The 20,161-nt window shown below is 38.8% G+C and overlaps 1 protein-coding gene across 10 annotated transcripts in view; it reads right to left on the bottom strand.

Annotated features, from left to right (window-relative positions):
- LDB2 (LIM domain binding 2) overlaps window positions 1-20,161 on the bottom strand; it is a 207,896-nt gene that overhangs the window by 116,657 nt on the left and 71,078 nt on the right. For 9 of the 10 annotated variants that reach the window (XM_031588411.2, XM_090139637.1, XM_031588409.2 and 6 more), the window contains exon 2: window positions 19,041-19,143. In XM_031588411.2, coding sequence (XP_031444271.1) covers window positions 19,041-19,143 — 103 coding nt within the window. Of the gene's footprint in view, window positions 1-7,136; window positions 9,423-19,040; window positions 19,144-20,161 lie in introns of those variants that run through there. The other variant, XM_090139638.1, reaches the window with a different exon arrangement.

The following is a 20,161-nucleotide window of genomic DNA, read 5'->3' as shown; positions in this document are numbered from 1 at the left end:
GGATACCTACCAGTTACAAGGCAGATGACAGACAGAGACAAGATGATGCAGCCTATAACGATTGTCACTACTACCTAAAAAGATATGAATGAAAGAGCGATATGGAACATCTTCAGTCTTTCACAAGGACCTAGCAGGTTACCTCTCCTTTTCAAAATGAGACAGCTATGGATCACTAACAGTTTAACCTCACAAATCCAATGCACAATTGCCACGTGGCTGAAAAAGCACTGCCCTTTTCTATTAGATGTTAAATTATTCTCTGCCTCTAAGAGGCTTTCTTACCTGTAAGAGCTGTGGAAATACAGACCAAAGTTATCCTGCGTGCTAAAAATATGCCTAGTGAAAGTACTGGCCATGTGCACGACAAGCTTGTTCAGCACCACAGGTTTGTTCTCAGTCTGTGAGATTCGAATGCAGCAGTGGCACCGCCACTAACCTCACCACATCTCATCTATGCATCCTCCTCTGTGTGCCTTCAGCAGTCCTCCCCTCAACCACACCAGTAACTTCAAGTATCTGTCACTGACTTGTGGAAACATCATGGTTAGGACAGGCAGTAAAGGAACAAGGAATCCTACCTGAATTAACATTCACATTTGAGTGGACAATAATAAGATTCTTTGCCAGCTGCATCCTTTAGACTTTTTCTGCTTGTTGAAGTGTATCTTCAGTTGCAAATAAGAGCAACAGTCAGCATCTTTATTTAGTGCATGCAATACATTGCACAGTATTACTGGCAGTGCTTTGTTTGTGAATTAAAGAAGAAAAGTCTTGCTCCAAAAAGTATGTTAGAGCACAGGGTCCCAGAACAACTACTGGCCAGGAATCACTGGGTACAGAAATGTTCACCTACAAGATGATAAAAGTGGCAGAGACAAAATAAATGAGTGCAAGGTAATTTTCCTCATAAAAACAAGAGGTTATATGATAAAAGCTGACAAAGACTGTGTGCTGAAAAGGAAATTGTCTTTTCACCATTGATAATGCGATGCAGTCAGACGTGCTGTAGAAGATGAGAATTAACTTGCAAGGTTTTATTACCTTTGATTTTTAGCTCTGCGCTACATAAAATTAATTTGTATTTTGCTGTAGAAAACACGGGATTAATGATGCCAAAGTGGAAGAGAGACTTTTGGCTGTGCAATTTCTATGAATTCTTCTTACAACTCAAGCAACACTTACAGCAAAAGAAAAATAACAGCTTTGTGTTGCATGGTGATATATAACTCCCAAGAGGTCCCGTTTAGATCATGGATGCTTTCCAGCTTTTGGTTACAGAGACCTCATTGACTTTGATCTTAAAATCAGATTGGATCTCTTAGAATAATAAGTAACTTGGCGTGGTATTTGGCAATTTTGCTGATCCTGAGAAAACAGCCGTTCCCAAGGTATTTCACTGCTTTCACTCCAAAATCAGGCAAAATGCGGCCAAGGTGACAACAGCATAGGAATAATTTAAGTAAGTACTAGTAAAAGAAGAGGTGAGCTACAGAAATAATTTTGTAACCAGGCAGCATCTTGTCCAAAGCTTTACAAAGGTTGATCAAAAGAAAACTATTGATTTTGTAGTGAAAATTCAGGAGTTATGACTCAGAGGATTTGCTTTTTCTTCTTAGCATCTACATACTAAATGCATACTAGAGCAAGACAATTCATCTTGGACTCGTTATTTCAGAGCTTTTAGAATACTACTCATCCAGCTCACTGTATCACCTTTCACCAGAGTTAATACCTCAGAGCCCTCAAGAATGACATGAAGAAAAAATCCATCTTGATGTTTACTTAAAACACAACGGTCTGCGGAGTACCAAGGTTTTGCTGAGGTTCTTTGCACATCTGTTATAAGCCAAATATTCAGCCTCAAGTATATCCTAGAAATGAACACAGAAAATAATTATTTGAGATTTGTTCTTCTCTAAGCTCCTTCTACACTGCCTACCCATCAGAATCCCTCACTCTTCCTGTATCAATGAGTGCTCCTTGAGGTCCCATGGCCTGTAGAAGGACCCCACTGACTATGAAAAGAGGACCACAAGTGGCTGGTAATAGAGACTGAAGGAGCTCAGGTATCCAAACATTGCAAACATGACAATAGGTAAAAATAGGGGACATTTAGATTGGATATAAAGAAAAAGTATTTTTATGATAAAGGTAGGGAGGCACTGACACAGGTTGCCCAGAGAGGCAGTGGCTGCCCCATCTCTAGAGACATAAAAGGTCAAGCTGGATGGGGTTCTGAACACCTGATCCAGCTGTAGGTGTCCCTGTTCATTGCAAGGGATTTGGACTCCATGGCCTTTGAGGGTCCCTTTCATCTCACATGATTCTATGATAAAGCTGCTCCCAACTGAATTTTGTGTCATATTTGTAAATTGAGACATTTTCTTGGACTCTAAAATGTGGCATCCTTCTAAATCCAAATGAAGATTTCCTACCTACAGAGATGAATGCCTGTATCCCTTTGAGCTTCAACAGCAGTTTCGCCAAATTTCAAAGGAAATGCAAGTGATCTTCAATACAGTTCAGCATAGGAAAGTACTGCTGTTTGGATACAGAAGAAAGGGCTTAACTGAATCATGTAGGAGGTTTCTTTCTTTGACAAAAATTAGAAAAACAAACAAATAAACAAAAAAATCCTCCACAAAACTAGACTCATCCAACCACCTTTTAACAGATGGCTCTGCTGGGTGGGATGACTCCATGAAGTGGTGCTTCCAAAGCATTTCAAGGATCCTTGTAGCTGTAAGTGTGAAAGTGGGTGGGGAGGGGAAGAAGGGTTCACATAGAAGTTCCTGAATATGAAAAACTGCAGGGTGCTTCCATACATGGGAGTTAGGCAGCCCCAGATGCTGCAGAGAGGCACTCTGGGGTGTCAGATGTGTGACACATCTTTGGGGCTGCCCAGGGTGATGCAGCAGGCCAAGCCTTTCCTGCCCTCTCCCACTTTCATGTTCTCACACTATGCACAAGGTCAGGATGTGAAAGCATGTGAGCAAGCTGGGTACTCAACCACCACTCAAGGACAAAAAAGAATAGACCACTTAAGATGTCACAATAAGCAACAGCAAAGAAGGACTTTGCAAAACCTCTACCTCCCCCCATCCATCTTTTGCTTTAGGTAGAAAATTGGACTTTTCTCCTTGGCAGCATGTCTAGAGCACTGGGTGGAGGACTCTGGTGAGCAGTACCTTTAGTAAAGTGTCTTACGACCTTTCAGCCATCCTAATTTTCATTGCACTCTTGGCAATGGATAATATTGGGTTCATTTCAAATAAAAGGATGCTCTCATGTGGTCTGTGGGAAAACAAATAAGAGCTTGAGTCACTCCTGACATGTCTTGAGGAATTCAAGGCATCAGATTTAATAGTCTATATTAAATGTATTATCCCTGACATAACTTCTGGCAGTTCTGAAGCGCCTGAGAAAATACTGTGGATTGGAAACTTGAGAAAGATCATCTTTAGTGCCACTGCAATTGTAAATAGTAATGATGGCAGACAGATGAAAGCTTCTGTGCTGTTTTGAAAGAGAAATACATTACAGAAATCATAAAAGCATCTTCGGTGACAGCAAAGGAATCTATACAAAAGCACTGTAAGAATAAACAGGATATTAGCTGAGATTCATTATTGCTATCTTTGTAGATGTCTATATTTAAGCTTGTTCAGAAACAGGATAAAACTGACTGTTGCTATTCTCAGTAAGCACCAGGCATCTAAGATCTCAAACTGAAAGTTAGATTTCATCTGGAGGAAGAGAAAGAAAAAAATGCAACTTTTAAAAAAGGTTTCCACTGATCTAAGTCTGTCAACAGCTTTCAGCAGTACCACAAAACAAGTCTGAGCTACATTTGAAATACCAAAGAAAGGAAGAAACTTTCTTTTGAGGATGTGTAACCATTCTCCTATCATTCAAGGAAACTACTATACTTTGTCTCACATCATCCAAGAAAACTTTTGCATGTTTTGTTAAAAGATTCTTGTGTTATCTGCCATCTCTGCAACATGAACCACATCTCTGCCAAGTCTGGAAAATATGTGAGGAATTAAAAAGTTAGTATTTGTTGTTCTACCTCACAATTTTAACAAAGTTAGTAGGGAAGAAAATGTCCCATGCTCTCAACTTGTATTGAAGCAGGCAGTTCTTGCCATTTATGTAGCAATGGGCAGAACTCATCCAAATACAGGCAACTAAGTATGGCATAAATTAAAATACAATAATATAGATAAGAAAATGGAAAAAGAAAGCGACAGTTTGTCCAGAGGGAATAGAGAAGGAGCTGCTTACTACAGTCCAAAAAATACAAAACTGTGTTGAATTTACAAGTCAATATTGTGAAGAAGAGTGCTGCGGCTCTACCATGAATTAATGAGCAGATTGTTATTCTTAAAAAGATACAGAGCTGGCTGGACATTAGTTTAACAAAGTAATTATCAAATGAAAGAGAACCGCTGTACTGCTGTGAACCTGCACAAAGACTCCTATAATTACTGTTGTTGTGGCCTATCTTTGTTTTAAAAGAACCACGTATTTCAATATTTTTGCATAAAGTATGTTCTGCAATGATGCCCAAAATAGTAGATTTACTCATATGTAATCAATCAAATACTATCTTTCCTAGACTGCCTTTCGAATAGGAAGGCCATATATGCATGACATTTCACCAAGCCTGTTGTGCAAGTAACACTGGAACATTAATAATAATGTTATGAAAAGAAAAAGTTAACACTTCATGAATAAGTTTCATAAACGGTGAGAGACTGAATACACAGCACAGTGCTGTTTTAAAGATAATTCTTTTTCTCAAATGGCTGTAGACAATGGAAACCCCATGTATATGGGCTTGAGAAGATGACATGAACGCCGGTAGAAATGACAGTAAGCACTCACTATCTCTGAAAAATCTCCTCTTTCCCCCTTTGTATCATCGCTGCACAGGTTGAGACACATGAGTATAAATCAAAAGCAGCTTTCCCAAGCACTGTTGACTTGAAATTTTTATAATTAGTTTACTGGGATGTTATTTTCTCATTGCTTCATTTATAACTAAACTGACTCGAAGTATCACACAGTGCATTTCAAAAAGTAAGATATAAAGTAAAATACTAATAAAAATCAGGATATATCTGTGATTGTATAAAGAAAAAAGAAAGACAAGAAGAGCTGAAGAGCTGGCAACTGTGAGAATTAAAATCATATGATGTGCACATGAAAAGCTGAATATGCTACGTATGCTACCATAACACAGTGGTCTGATTCAGGATTCCGGCTGTAATTTTTTTTCCTCAGATTTAAACCATTTCAGAATTTCATGGCAACGGACTCACGGTTGTTCCTTTCAATCCTGCTTTCACTCCAAATTCAAAGCAAGCAGAAGAAATATAGTTGATATCCTATTGACAGGTCTAAAGAAATGTGCCACGTTCTGTTGAGTCAATGTATCAGTTTCATAAGGACAAGTTATAACAGCTGTGAAATTGCAATAACCCTGATTTTAAAAAAGAAATGATGGAATGGAATAGTTAATTAAAAAAACACAAAAGCCATAAAACTCTTACATGTCAATATTACCTCATTACAGCCTTGCTTAAAAATGGCTTTAGCATGCTCCTATAAATAAAATCTACAAATAATATTTTACTGTCTCTGTGTACTAACTACACTTTCAGTAGCCTCTAATGTCTGTAAGCAGTGTTATAACTTAAACAGAACTGAATGACTACCTCATGCTCCCTTGTATACACAAGCAAAACCAAGTACTGACATTATCTTCCTTTCTAGATCAACGTCTAAAGGCTGGGTCAGTGGCAGTTCTGTAGTGACAGAAGCAAAGTGCACTAGAGATGGAAAGATCCAGAGCATGCTCTATTCCTTGTGTCACAGCTTTCACTGAGCACTTCCACTCAGAATTGATGCTGCACTAGCAAATGTGGACATTGCTTTCATTCTAAATACTTTCTTGTGTACTGCAGTGGAGCTGGGCTGACAAATATACAGAGCAAGATGACCAGGTCAGCACTCTTCAGTTCAGGATAGCAGTGACTTGCCAAAGAGTGGCAGGCACTGATCCTAATTCCTGTAGTTGCAGCCAAAACTTCACTGAGAGCTAATGTTGTACTGCAGTGTGCTCAGATGCCAGGGGATGTGCAAATGGAAGCTGACAGCACAATCGCAATCCTGCTTCCTTGTGCATCTGTTTTGCAGTAATGCAGACTGTAACTACATGATCACATATACTTGCAGAAATGAATTTAGTAATACACAAATTTACCACAATTTAGATTTTTGTGTGCATTTTTTACTCCATATACAGGTATATTAATATTAACTTGAAGTCACAGCAGTCCATAATATTTTTCTGGCATTTTGGTTACATTATTTTGAAAAAGTTATTGCCAAAAACAATTAAATTTGTATCTGTTATGGCTGAGTTCTACTGTAGAATCACAACATCAGATTCTAAATATGATTTGTACCTTTGTTATTCTTGAACAAAATTGATGGGGGGAAAAGAAACTTCAGAAGGTGGCAGTTAGGACTTTAAGGCATGATCTCATTCCCTGAGTGATGGGGTTTCCCCATGCCACGCCAGGTCTGTTAGTTGTGGCCAACTGCTTGACCCAGCATGGAGAAGTAGTTTTGAAGCAGAAAACCCAGAGACTGCAGAACCTGGGTCTCACGTGCACCAGGGAGCAGCAGCAGCACCAGAGAAGCAGACATAGCTGAAGAGCAAGGCTGCAGCCCTGACCAAGGCTACAAGTGACTTCACAAAGAGGGCTGGAGGCAGCTTGATCAGTAATCTACCTTCACAGTTCTAAAAGGAGAAAATTAAACAGAGTTTGGGGAAGAGGAATTGCCAGCAGAGCAGAGAAGAGCATTACTTCAGCAAGAACAGAACTGGAAATATAGAACAGACACCTCCCATAACTAACATGCTTCTTTTAAAAGCATAGGAGAAGAGAGAAGGGTTACTGACTATAAATTATAGCAAAAGTTAAAAACAAACAAAAAAAATCCACATACCCAAAGCCCGCCTTTATTACCTACAGTGCCAGACACAGCTTCTGGCAGGACTCTTAAAGAACTTATTATCACAAAAGGAATAGTCCTCATAAGGCCAAATTCACACTCACGTTTTGGCTCAGTTGAGAAGGGCTCTTCTGACAGCACTATCCAAATCATCCCATTTTCCATGTCTTGCTCTGCTCTGCAGAGTGATCTCTGAGCTCACAAACTGAATGCTTGCACAGGGGAGGAATCAGATGGTCTCCACAAGCACACCTAATGCACGCCAGCCATTAACAGGCATTTAGTTCACTCAGCTGGACTGGATCTACTCCAAAGGGAACCTCTGCAAAACATGTTCGGCGTGGACATCATGTTGTCAACACCAGCTGTTTTGCTCTACAGATCTTCACCTACTGCGCGGCACTACTTACTAATGCAGATACAGCCTCCAGCTACTTGCACACAGATTGCAGCCTTGAATCAACAAGCTGCCCCTCCGTGTGCTGACAGCCTGGCCTCTGCCAGAGTGGTTGGAGGTGCTGAATCACCGGGTTGGAATGCCTGGTCCAGAATTTTCCCTTCCGCTTGCTCAAATACCTTTCCTCCAACATAATGCAGTTTTCAAGTTGTACACAAGTTCACATCAAGGGCTGAGCACATTTTAATGAGCTGTCTCAAACCCTTCCTTCAGTATAAGATACCCTCTGGTTTCATTTTCAGTCTAAATCTAACCCATTCAACTAATTTAGTTGTATATGCTTGACGAAGAAAAGCAGAATATGAATAGAAGCAGTCTGGAAAGGACAGATACTCCTTTGTTTTCCAACTTGATAAATATTTGTTTGGTCCAAGGCCACATTTTGGTACAGCATCTCTTTGGACTGAAATTTCTCTTCTTCTCTTCTCTCTCCTTCCCTTCCCTTTTTTTTTTTTTTTTTTAATTAAATAATCATGATCTAGAGCATCCCTTTGGATTACAGCATTTGATGCACAGCCAGCCATGCATGTGCAACTGTCCCTGAGAGCCAGGCCTTAGCAGAAAAACTGGTATGCATATGATCTTGAAACAAAAATAGCTGTCAAATCGAAGCTAATTTCCCACAGAAGGCAGCACTGATCCTCAGTTAGGGCATACCAAGCCAGTTTGAGTTCAGGATTGTTTAAAAAAAAATCTAAGGACATTTTAGAGAAATGTATTTTTAATCTCTAATCTCATTTAATAATGGATGAACTGATTTTCCTTATGGCAAGAGGTGAACAACCATAGACAGCAACAGCTTCTGAGGGTGAAAAAAGTTTACCAGTCTGTGACCAACTCAAAGAGGGAGGAAATAGAACAGTTACACAGCAGGCTGTGTAATCACATGTGCCACCAAATATGTGTTATTTAATGCTCCTTCGACCAGGGTTTCATTTTATCTCATTTTAGTGAATTAAATCATGTACTACAAAGGAATTTGGATCTGAATGAAAGGAACAAGATTGATATCAGGATGAAAAGTAATGCCCTATTAATTCAGGTCCAGACATTAAAGAAAAAAATAAAATTGAATTACACAGTATTCTAATATTTCTGGACTAGAAAAAAATTATATGTAAAAGCCTTTTTTTCTTTTTTTTCTTTTTTTCTTTTTTTCATAGCCAAATGGAGATGGAAGCAGTAATGGATTTTTAAAAGATACAACAAAATAGTCGACACCTACTTCCAGGAACCCTGGGAATTGAATGGCTGATGATTCTGGAGCTGGTGCTGTACAGCCACCTACTCGTGCTTCTCTCTATGTGCTGTATAGTCATCTCCTCAGTAGTCAAGACATCTCTAGTGCATAAGAGCTAGCCTTTACTTCTTTGCTGGGTTTTACCATACACAGTACACCACGGTAACGACCTTCATTTTCAGTGACATGGAGTCAAGATTCCTCAAAAAGAGCAGCTCCAGAATACTAGGCCTGGATTAGCGCCTTTTTCTGCGCAAGAGCTGGATACCAAACTGTCCTTCGGGAGATGGGACATTCTTAGTAGGTCAGTAGGGGAGTAGTTTGAACCCCACAAAAACTAAGGAATGTCACACATCTTGAACATTCTATTCAAATCCAATAGATTTGCATCACTACAAAGTGATGCAGACTTTTAATAGTCTCTATCTGAATTTGTCTAAAAAAATTCTAACAAACCTGTCAACAGAATCCACTTTTCTGAGAAAGCAAGGGGAGAAGAAACAAGAAATGGAAGGCGCTGCTTACGCTGCTATATGCACCAGAATGGACTTAAATACTATGGTATAAAACTTGTATGGATCAGTATAGTGGAATAGCAAAATGTCAGCAACATTTTAAAGGTAATATAATTTGGAATGCAGAATTCAATATGATAAAGAACGATAGCCACTGTATAATATCTCAGACTACTCATACACAGCAGACTTTAACAAAATTCATGACTACATTAATTCAAGAAAACTTCCAATTTGGAATTGGGAACAGTATCTCAGTGTCCAGAGTCAGCTTTTGGCTCTACTTCTACTAATCGTGGTGCTGCAGCTGACCCAGTTTAAATGTATTTCTATAAAGATAATTTTTGGTGATGTTGCATATTGTGTTCTCCTAAACCATTAAAATATACAGCACTACAGTAAATACCTACTTTCTAAAAATAAGGTGCCTCAAGTGGAACAGCACTACTGCATCACTGAAATACAACGTAAAAGATTTATTAAAAGTTTCATTTGTGTGGTAAACACAAACACATGCACGTTTGTAATGAGAAACCCAATGCTGCATTAGGATGCATGTTTGGATATTTGACCGTGTTCGGTTTGTGTATACATTTCTGCAGGATTAAATTTATGAGTAGCATTCAAACTTTGTGGTGAATTTTTATTTATCTGAGCTTAAAGAAAGATCATCAGTGCCTAAAAGCCTTGCCCTGCTAATGCCCTACAGCCATGCAACTGCACTACCCACAGTGTTACGTGTATAAGCACAATGTAGGAGTTTCTAAATATTACAGTTATCATAACATGCATAAAGCTCCCAGAGCCAGTAGGACTGATACTGTGATTCATCTGCACCTGAGGATTCAAAATGGGGGAAAAGAAAGGCCTCATGAACCTCTGTTTAGTTATTCAATGCTCTGCAAAAAAAAATCACTTCTAACACCTTCAGGCAATGTGTATGCTCCAATGTATTACAGTGAATAGCAGTTACAGCTAAAGCTACTATGCTTAGTCAAATACTCTCTTTGGTCCAGAAAGAAGATAAAAATATGGAAGTATGCAATGCCATCAGATAAAACAAAAAACGAATAAGAAAAAATTTTTACTGCTAAGGGAAAATGCACAATTCTAGATGAGGATAAATATTTAGACAGTTTTGTTTCTTACAGGAACTCTGTAGGTACATTAGAATATTCTCCTGTAAATACCTATTAGCTAACCAATGAAAAAGTCACTATTTTTAAAAGCTAAAGTAATAACAACTGAACGTTATCAATTTCATATAAAAACATTTTAAAAATATGCAAATTTTCACAATTTTTAGAAAAAGTTAGCCTATATATAATGCACCAATGCCATTTGGAGGCATACACTGAGCTGCCTGCCAATTATTCAGCAAAACCCCAAAAGTACTGACCAATTCTTCACAACTGCCTTTTTCACTATGCAAATAAAAAAGTAATTTATCATGAGTTTGTAGCAGAGAAAAGTTGCTCAGTATTTTGATGTAAAATATACCAATTTCCAATATTTTGCATGGATTTCCAGCCTTGTATAAGCATTGTCTCCAGCAGAGAGAATGACCTGAACACTACATAGTTTGGACCAAACAGGTGAACAAAAGCTAAGCACAACAAAAGGGTTTATTTGTATTGGGCAAGAAAAAAACTCATTAATCACCGTGATTCTCTCATGACAATTTTGCCTTTACTCTTTCTACGCTCTGAAGGGACCCTATAGATTCCTATAACATATTGTGTCAGATTATGTTATGATTTCTGCCAAAGAAGCCTGATAACTTAATCTGTTTATAGAACAACATAATCAATCTGATTGACTGGAATTTTCATATGTCATTGCAACTGGAGGCTATATACAATTGAAATGTGAAATATTCACATCAGGAGTTCAGCACTTCCCTTCCACCAGGTCTGTAGCATGGTTTGTATAACATGCTTAGCAACAAGCAAGAGAGATTCAGGACACCCACTGTAAGGTATGTGAAACCAGAGTTGTCATCAGTGGTTGATAGGAGAGTTTTCATGACAAACCTTTCCCCATGAAAGGGGAAAGTACTCTGGTTTCCCCAGAGTACTGACATGAGGTTGTGTCTGTACACACATGTGCCTGTGCACGCTCAGCTGTACTGTCACTGCAAATAAGTGCTTTTGGACTTTAAAGGTACTGATAACTCAGAGCACAAGAACACTGTGCTAACTAATGAGGCTGCAGTGGGTAGAGGTGAAGGTCTGTTTCAGACCTGCTCGTTGCAAATCAGCAAATGGAAGGAATTGTTCCTTCAGTGCCTGTCAGCAATACGTAGAAAAAGAAAAATGTCTGTTATGAAAGAAATCAGTGGAAGATTCATGTGGGAAGTCTTGCATAGCTAGCAGTATTAGAAAAACATTATTCATATTGCTACAAATGAGGAACAGCAGGGTGGTGTTAATGACAAAAAAGTTTAGCACCCAAGATGAGAAAATAATTTCAGAGCTTGTTATGAGGGCTGAGATGCAGCTGAGCGGGCTGGGGGCTGGTACTGGCTTAGGAAGCAGTGCCCATGGGGTGATGCAGAGCCCAGCTGAAGGCTCTGCAGCACCCCTGGGGCATCTCCTCCTGCTCCTTATCAGTAGGAACAAACATCTCCATGCACCTCTTCATGCAAACTAAAGCCAGAATGTCTTCTCCTGCTCATCATGGATATGGAAACAGGCCATTTGCCTTTCTGTTACAGGTGCTGTCACTATGTCTCATTTTCCCCTCACTCTTTTCCCCATGACTCCCCTTTTGCAGACTGAACAATTCCAGTTCTTTCACTTTGCTTAATAAATTTTATTTTCAAGACTTCTGTTTTTCTCTAAATGCTCTCCAATCAGACAACATGTTTCTGTATGAATGCCATCCAAAACACGCATTCAAGAAAGACAAAGAAAAGGCATTCCCAGTTGGAGAGATACAGTTGGAGTTTCAAAATACAGTATTTTCCAAAGCTCAACTGGCTGGGACAGATTATGGAGGAAAAGTATGCATGAGCTTAAAAGTCTGTTAAATATATTTGATAAGATACCCAAAAGCTGTAAGAGAGACTGCGAGTAAGCTGTGAGAGAGACAACAACTTTGGCTAAATAAGTAGAAAAAATGAAGACAATAATTAGGAGGAAAGAAAGCCCGATAATTAGGATGAGTATAGAAAGAAAAAGCAAACAGAAAGAAAACACAATATACTCTAACACGTAAAATATTACAATGGGATGCTGAAGATGGCAATGAAAAAACTATGATTGCATGAATGATAAAAAATAGCTTTTTAAAATTATATTTAAAAAAAATACTTCATTTGGAAACAGGAATTCTGTTAATGGCGAATAAAAAGAAAAGCCTTTTTGTACTACTTGTTGAAAGAACATTGATTTTGAGATGACAAGTGCCTCCTAGTCCATAAGCAACTAAGTAGAATCTTAAACAGCATCTCTTTGGAGAAAATATTTTATGATTAGCAGTTCTAAGAGATTCTTCTGCATGTTTTTATCTGATGCTATTTAAAAAAAGAAAAGAATTACTGAGGAAATTAAAAAAATAAAATAAAATACTACTGTTGTGCTGATATTGAAGAAGAAACACTAGACAGCCAGGTAATGGTGTAGTGTAATGCCATTACTACCTTGATATCAATCCAGACAAAATAGATAAAAAATTGTACATGATTGCACGAACAAAGATTGAAGTGAAAGGAATATAATTAATGCCAGTCAACATGGTTTTATGTAAAATAGGTCTTGTAAAACAGGTATGATTTTTTTCTTTGATGAGCTCACAGAAGTTTAGGTGATAAGTACACAGGGCTAATATACTTTAACACCTGTGACGTATTTGACTTATTAGAGCATTACATTATATCATAAACAAAAATAAGTAATATGCAGAGCACATGTAGATTGGATTGAGAAATGCTTAAACATCAATTTTAAGAAGCAGTTATCAATTAGAGATCATTAACTGGGGAGGTGAGTGTATTAGTAGTGATCCACTGGCACTTGTGGATATGCTAGACTCAATTTTAACAATTTTTTCATCTGCGTACTGAAATGAATCTCAAAAGTACTGCAAACAAACTGCAGATAAAACTAAAAAAAAGAGAAGGCTGGGATACACAGATCAAGCCAAGGCAGTCACACAGAATAATCTGTCTCGCTTACTAAGCTAGGTCAATTTACTGCGTTGTACCTGAATGCTCAAATCATGTTTAATGACTGGGATTTCTCTGGAAAAAAAAAAGAAAAGTAAAAGAAGGAGCATGTACCTGGAAAAACTACAACCTGTTTCTCTCGGCAACTTTAATTTTCTTTGTAAGAGTTATGTGAGAGAAGCCAGACAACAAGTTTATAGAAACCCAGGGTGATAATGTGACATGCTAGCTTCTCCAAACAATCTTTTTGACAACAGCTAAGCAAGTGGGTAATGCGCAGTGAACTTTCACTACTTATTCCCAAACTATTCCCTGTGTGTAAGAAAAGCCCACTAGATGTGCCTTTCTGCAGTTACATCAGCAGAAGTTATCCAGCACCAGTCTTCAAGCTGCCCATACATCACGCATTATAGGCAGTGACAAAAGTAGAATGGATTTGTTGCAGCTCACTTGCTGAGAATTCAGTAATCTGTAGTAAAGTCTAAGGTGTGGCTGTATGATATATTCCTCAGACACAGTGGGAAACCCAGATGAGCACCTTAAAGCCAAAGATGTCACCATTTGACCCCAAGTTCACTGTGCTACGAAACTCCACTTCTAGCTTTCCAGTTATGAATAGTCAAGAAATCAAGTAAAATCAAGGGCACGTGCACCAAATAGGAAAAATGAGCACTTAGGGCACAATATGATAAGCATGTTATTGTACATTCCAAATCCAATCTGCAGTAGCAATTATAACACAAAACACATATTCAATTCTCATCTACAGATCCTGAATGACATTACAACTGAAAATACTGTTTTTCTAGGAATACGCAGAGCAAAAGAACTCAGATCATTCCTTCTGAAATTTCTGCTGTATAACATTATGCAATGGAATACAAAATTTGGTAATGGAAGCCCACAAAAACTGCCTGAAAAGCACAATACATTCTATACCTACAGGCTTAAGTAAATCCTTTGGAAGAATCCATCAGAGCTACCATACATGAATTTTTTTTACAGCTACAAACATGATAACTTGTGCTTTTGTTTCTTCGCAGCACACAGCTTCTCCACAAACAGCCTGCAGTGAATAGAGCAGAAACACAGACAAGCTCTAATTTTCTGTACAGTGGCAGCTATGTGCATTATGTGTTACAGTGTCACCCTGCTATGAAAGAGTTAACTTCCTAGCTCCTATTCTCTGCAGTGCTGCATCAACACTGCACATTATTCTTACTGAGCATGCTTCATCTTTTCTGTCTCCACAGTCTTGGGCTGTCAATCAGCTGTCAGTCCCGACCACATCAGCACAGTGCGCATCACCAGGCTGTCAGCACAGCAGCTGATGAGACTCTGCTAAGAGCTGTCAATCAAACTTGTTTCTCTTATCTGTTCTGGAAATATTTTGTCTCTAAGAAACAAAGAACCTGGGCAACAATGGATCAGAGTCTAGTATTTACTCTGGCTCAGGGATAGGAGGCTCTTAACGGGAAACGAATATGTTTTATCCACAACCAGGAAAAAAAAAAATCTGCTACATTAGGCGTATTTTCTTTTTTTTTTTTTTCCCTTTCCTGTTTTGTTTGTTTGTTTGTTTAAATTCTATTTAAGTCTTGACCCAGTAAACCAGAGCATAATAAATCAATGCAAATTTCTTTTTGCTCTCCCTGAAATGAATTTCACAGGCTTACTACTTAAGTTTCTGTTGAATATAATTCAATTCAGTTTAAAACAGCATCTCTTTGGAATCTTTCCCTGTCTTTAGGCACCGGAATGTGTGATCTCTTTGCTTCACTGTAGCCAAAAGCTAGACTGGGGGCAACACATATCAGTTGCACCTTTTTCTCAGTAAAACATACCTTTATTTTCAGAAGAGTTTCCCATTAAAACTCAATTTCAAGATAGAATTTAATAACGTATCAGTAGAGTTATCCTGCTCATGGAAGCAGGAGAAGAATAGACATTTTCAGCAGCTGTTTCAGCAGCTTCTTTCTGGAATGCTGTATAGTGGAGGAGGAATCAGAGAGGGCAAAGTCATTCAGAAGTAAAATTCTGAAGAAAGACAAAAGGAACTGCAAAGATGGGCAAAGCAGCGATTTTGAGTCTGATACAGAAGTTTTGCATGAAAACTTGAGCTGGGCTTTGAAGTGCACACCTACACAAGGCAGGATTACATTCTGTGAAGATAACTGGTCTAGGTCTACCAAACCTGGCTATCAAATTAATTAGCACTGATAGATCACTGAACTAACAGACTTCTACTCTTCCCAGGGCATAAGGAAGACTCCTTACATGCTGTGCCATACAGATACGCAGGCATATTTAAAGCTATCTGGAGTTATCAGTACACAGTGCTCTCTGGTGCAAAGTAAAGTAAACATAACCCAGTGACTTAAAATCCCTACTTTGACCCATATCTATTTTCCCCTACAAATTGAAGAACTATAGGGCTGATAGTTGAGGAGAAACCTTGCAGACACCAAACTGAGACCAGAAAAGGGAAGACAATTGCTTTTCTCAGTATAGAGAATGGTGCTATAAAACATGGTAATTGAAAGGCAAGCCTAAAAATATTCATGATTTTCATAAAGTCTCAGTTTGGGGCCATGAAATTTTAAAAAGTAGCTTATTCTCCTGATACAAAAAAAAAAAAAAAAAAAAAGTGTTTACCAGTTAGGTTTTCCTGGACAAAAGCATATGTTCAACATTAAAATGGAGGCAAGGAAAAGTATAATGTTAAAATCTTGTAACATTATACAGTGATTTACAGTCATGATTTGCATGCTCAGAACATGGCTTTAGGATCAAGCAGTCCAGGTATGAGCAGAGTGCAGAGAGATTCAGCTCTGACCCAGAGCAGTTGTGATAGGAAACCCACAGACTACATGTAATAGAAACATTTAAGGCAAGCAGGTAAAAGACCCTGGAGGGATAAGGGGACAGCAGGGGAGACTGGAGACATGCAGAAGGGACTGTGTAGCTTCTCAGTCTCCCACAACAACCTTTGGGAGCTTTGAAGACAGAAGCTGGGGCAGAGGAAGTGCACCTCATGCTCCTCCTCTTCTGTCTGCCTCAGGCAGTATCTGGACATTACCTTACAACAAGGATAATAGGACTGGGAATTGCCATGACCTATAAAAAAAACTGTGGCTGTGGACAATGAACAACTATTTGTTCTTCCCTCATTTATTTCCTCTTTCCCCAAAAAACTTTTTATTTTGTTGGAATTTTTTCGCTCTTGGAGAGACTGTTTAAGTTCCCAAAAGCAGGAAACCATGGCCCATTTGGAAAGAAAATGAGGTGCCAGCCACAACTGATGTCAGAGATGTAAGCAAATACCTCACAGATTGAAGCAAGACGAAGGAAGGCAATTTTGATCTGAATTCTGGAGCAAAGGCAAGGGGTCAGTATCTTTCATCAATTTCAACTCTATAAATGACTTCTCAAAGGATGCCTATTTCTCTTTCCTGGGGTCTAATCTTGGTTCCTTCCATTACTGTTCATGCCTTCAAGAGTATCAATCAACAATTTGTCTTCTCTCTTCCCCACAGCCAGCTCCAATGCTTTTAATACCCTCTAAATACAAAAGGGAGTGTGTGCTGGCATGAGGAGGCAGGAGTCTCACTGAGGATGGAGGGCTGGCAGACCAGGCTTCTGTTTCATCCCACTCGAAACCCCATGCATGGAGCAGCTGCTCAGTACATCCCACCAAATCTAACATGAGTCACAGCTTACTGGCCAGCAATTTCACTCTTTTCGTGAAGTTGATAGATGGCATTAGGGATATGGGGAGGAGCTGAGACCCTCCATGCCCACGATGTAGCCTGTGCTTGGTTTGGGTGGGTAAATGGAGACCACCAGGCTGCGGTGCTAAGCAAGGGCTTGCTGCAGGTGGAAGCTATCATCAGCCCATATTTGTGCCCAAAGAAGTGCAGCTCTGGTCTCAGCTCCCAGACACATTTCAGGACATGAAATTTCCCTGATGCTAAGAAACCCTTAAACACAGAATTCACTCTACACCCTCCTTAGCCCTGGAGGTGTGAGCAGGGCCTTGGCTGGTCTGGCACTCAGCAGCCTTTCCCATGGCCTGCTCTTATGGCACAGGAAGGTCCCAGACAAGAACCCACAAGCATATTCTTCATACTGTGAAGAAACTGGAATGCTGCTTCTGTTGGAATCAGTAATACTTGTGGTTCAGAACTACATAAATAATTACTAACGAAGGAAGTGTGAATGAGTGGAAAGAGCACTATATGCAAAGCTTTAATTGCAGATTCTGAGAACATCAACACCAAACTCTACAACCATTTTTGCAGAGGTCAGACATTAAAACCAGGGGAAAGTAATGTGTACCAGTCACATTAAAAAATGTGTTCACAGTAATGCAATCTTTCAGTTGTGTTTATCAGCAGCGGTGCTAAGAATCACAGTACTGCCCTGTACCAAACTGCCCCGCTTCCAGATAGCACAGCCATTATCAACCATTTGTGACAACTGGGATATTTTACTCCTTGACAAATTCTTTCATAAGAACCACTATTTTCCAGTAACAGAACTCCCTCAGATCTAACTGGACATTAATTGCTTTTTTGCTGATGTATCTGTGCCTTCTGGACTGATAACACAACTAGCAAATCTGATATCTGACAAGTTGATTCAACCTAATCAGGACAGATCAGCTGTTACCAACATTGCTATAGGCTGTAATTTGAGGACCTTTACAGACTTATCACTTGCTCTGAAAGGCAAGAAACTGTAATTCTGTCAGCAGTAACCCCAGAACGTGCATTCAGAGTGGCTGTTATTTTTTCTTCACTTGTCAAATAAATACCTGAGATAATTGATAAAAGGAATTAGAAGTATGTGAGTGATACACTGACAACCAGTCACTCTCAAGAAAAATAAGAACCTCGCAAGATTCAGCGCATTAAGCACAGAGCACAAGCTGTCACTGTGAAGCAGGGGTCATTCTGAATGGAGTGAAACAATTGGCGACGCCGTTTCTCAGTGTTTACTTATCTCCCTGTTGCTTAGTGCTAAAGCTGAGTGAATTATTCACTTCAAACAATTTATTCGATGAATTTTACCTCTATTCTCCTGCTCAGAATAGGTGGGCAATGGATAACCAATGCCATCAGATTTATTCACTGCTTCATTTTATTCAAGCTTGCATTTAGTGCTTGATTGAGAGTATTCTAGGCTACTTCTGGTTAGCTCTGACTGGTCAGACACTAACAACAGCAGGTCCTTAATGTGTGCAAACAGTATAGACCCACGTAGCTAATGGAACAGTGATTATCTACACCACCACGGATACTTATTTGGGTAATTCTTCTGGTCCCTGTTTAAATCCAGAAGCCCTTCCAGCAAAAGTGCTGACAACTGCTGCAAAGTTCCCTTTCTGTGAACAGTTTCACCCACAAGATTCAACACTTGAATGTTTGTGGAAACTAAATTAACAAAGCATGCAAGCACAGCCAAAGCAAATTAATTTACAAAAATATAAAGATTATATTATATGAACTTGATGGTCACTGAATACAGACAAGTGGCTTTTTCATTGCCAGCTTTACATCTGTTTCTACAGATAAAACATGTATAGAAACTCAGGCTAAAACTGATAACAAAAAATGTATCTCTTACTGTATCGCTTTGGTCCATCTTCCAAACAAAAGGAAAGGGTTAAGGTTGCATCATCTTCAAAAAATTCAGTTGCAAAGGCATCCCACCAGAGGTTGTCACTATCCTAGGAAGTAACAGATCATTCACTTAACAGGAGGCAAAATGAAAATATTTTCATCTTTTTAAAATAGAAATTCCAAAGGATCACACACAGTTTGCATGTCTTCCCCTAATTTGTGGGTTTAGATGTCTGAGGTATTTCAAACTATTTTTCTTAGATAAGTTTTGAGTGTTAATTTAAGGAAAGAGCTGAAACATTTAGTTTGTAACACAATAAACTGTCTTCCATTTTGTCCAGCATACTAAGCATGTGACAACTTTCATTCTCATAAACACATGCTCTTCTGTAAACTTAAATACTTTCATAAATCAGTTGCAAATATATCAATTATGACTCCACCCCCTGCCTCCCAACTCTGTCTCTGGGCTGCGTATCTCAAATTCCTGGTCCTAATCATGAGAAAACCTCAGTACTTAATTCTGTAATGCCACATAACCCGATTATCAGCATGAGTTGACAAGAAAGTTATTTAGAAACTAAATGTAATAGCCATTCCCCTCCAATGCATTTAATATAAAATACAATGCTACTCCAGGTTAATTAAATACCAGCTAGTTACTTAAATGTAACTGTTGTGAGAAATCTTTACTTATCAATGTGATACATGAAGTGAAAACAATATTTTAAATGGCCTGTGTATACTTAGACATGCATTAACATGCATAGTCAAAACATAATAGTTATGGAACATAATAATTAATAGCAAATATTAACACAGTATTCCACTTAAAGCATACACCAATACATCACAATGGTGGTTGTTGCCTTCAGTGGTTGAACAAGGCATTTGGGTGATTAACAACACCTTTCAAATGTCCTGCCCAAGCAATAATTACTAGCTACTGCACTCTGCCACTTGCCAAAAGAGAGTCTGCAGCATTATTTCACCAGGATCTTTGGGACATACTTCTTGTATCAGCAAAACAAGAGGGGAGGAAAGGCTTTAAAGAACAGTGCACAGAACAGTTCCAGCTCTGTTGTTGAAAAGCTGTTGGTATCTTGGTAGCCTGGCATTACCTGA

The sequence above is a fragment of the Phasianus colchicus genome, chromosome 4 (genome assembly GCF_987193195.1).
Source record: "Phasianus colchicus chromosome 4, bPhaCol1.hap1.1, whole genome shotgun sequence".
Lineage (NCBI taxonomy): Eukaryota > Metazoa > Chordata > Aves > Galliformes > Phasianidae > Phasianus > Phasianus colchicus.
Note: the sequence above shows the minus strand (reverse complement) of the source record. Positions and strands in the feature narration are given on the sequence as shown.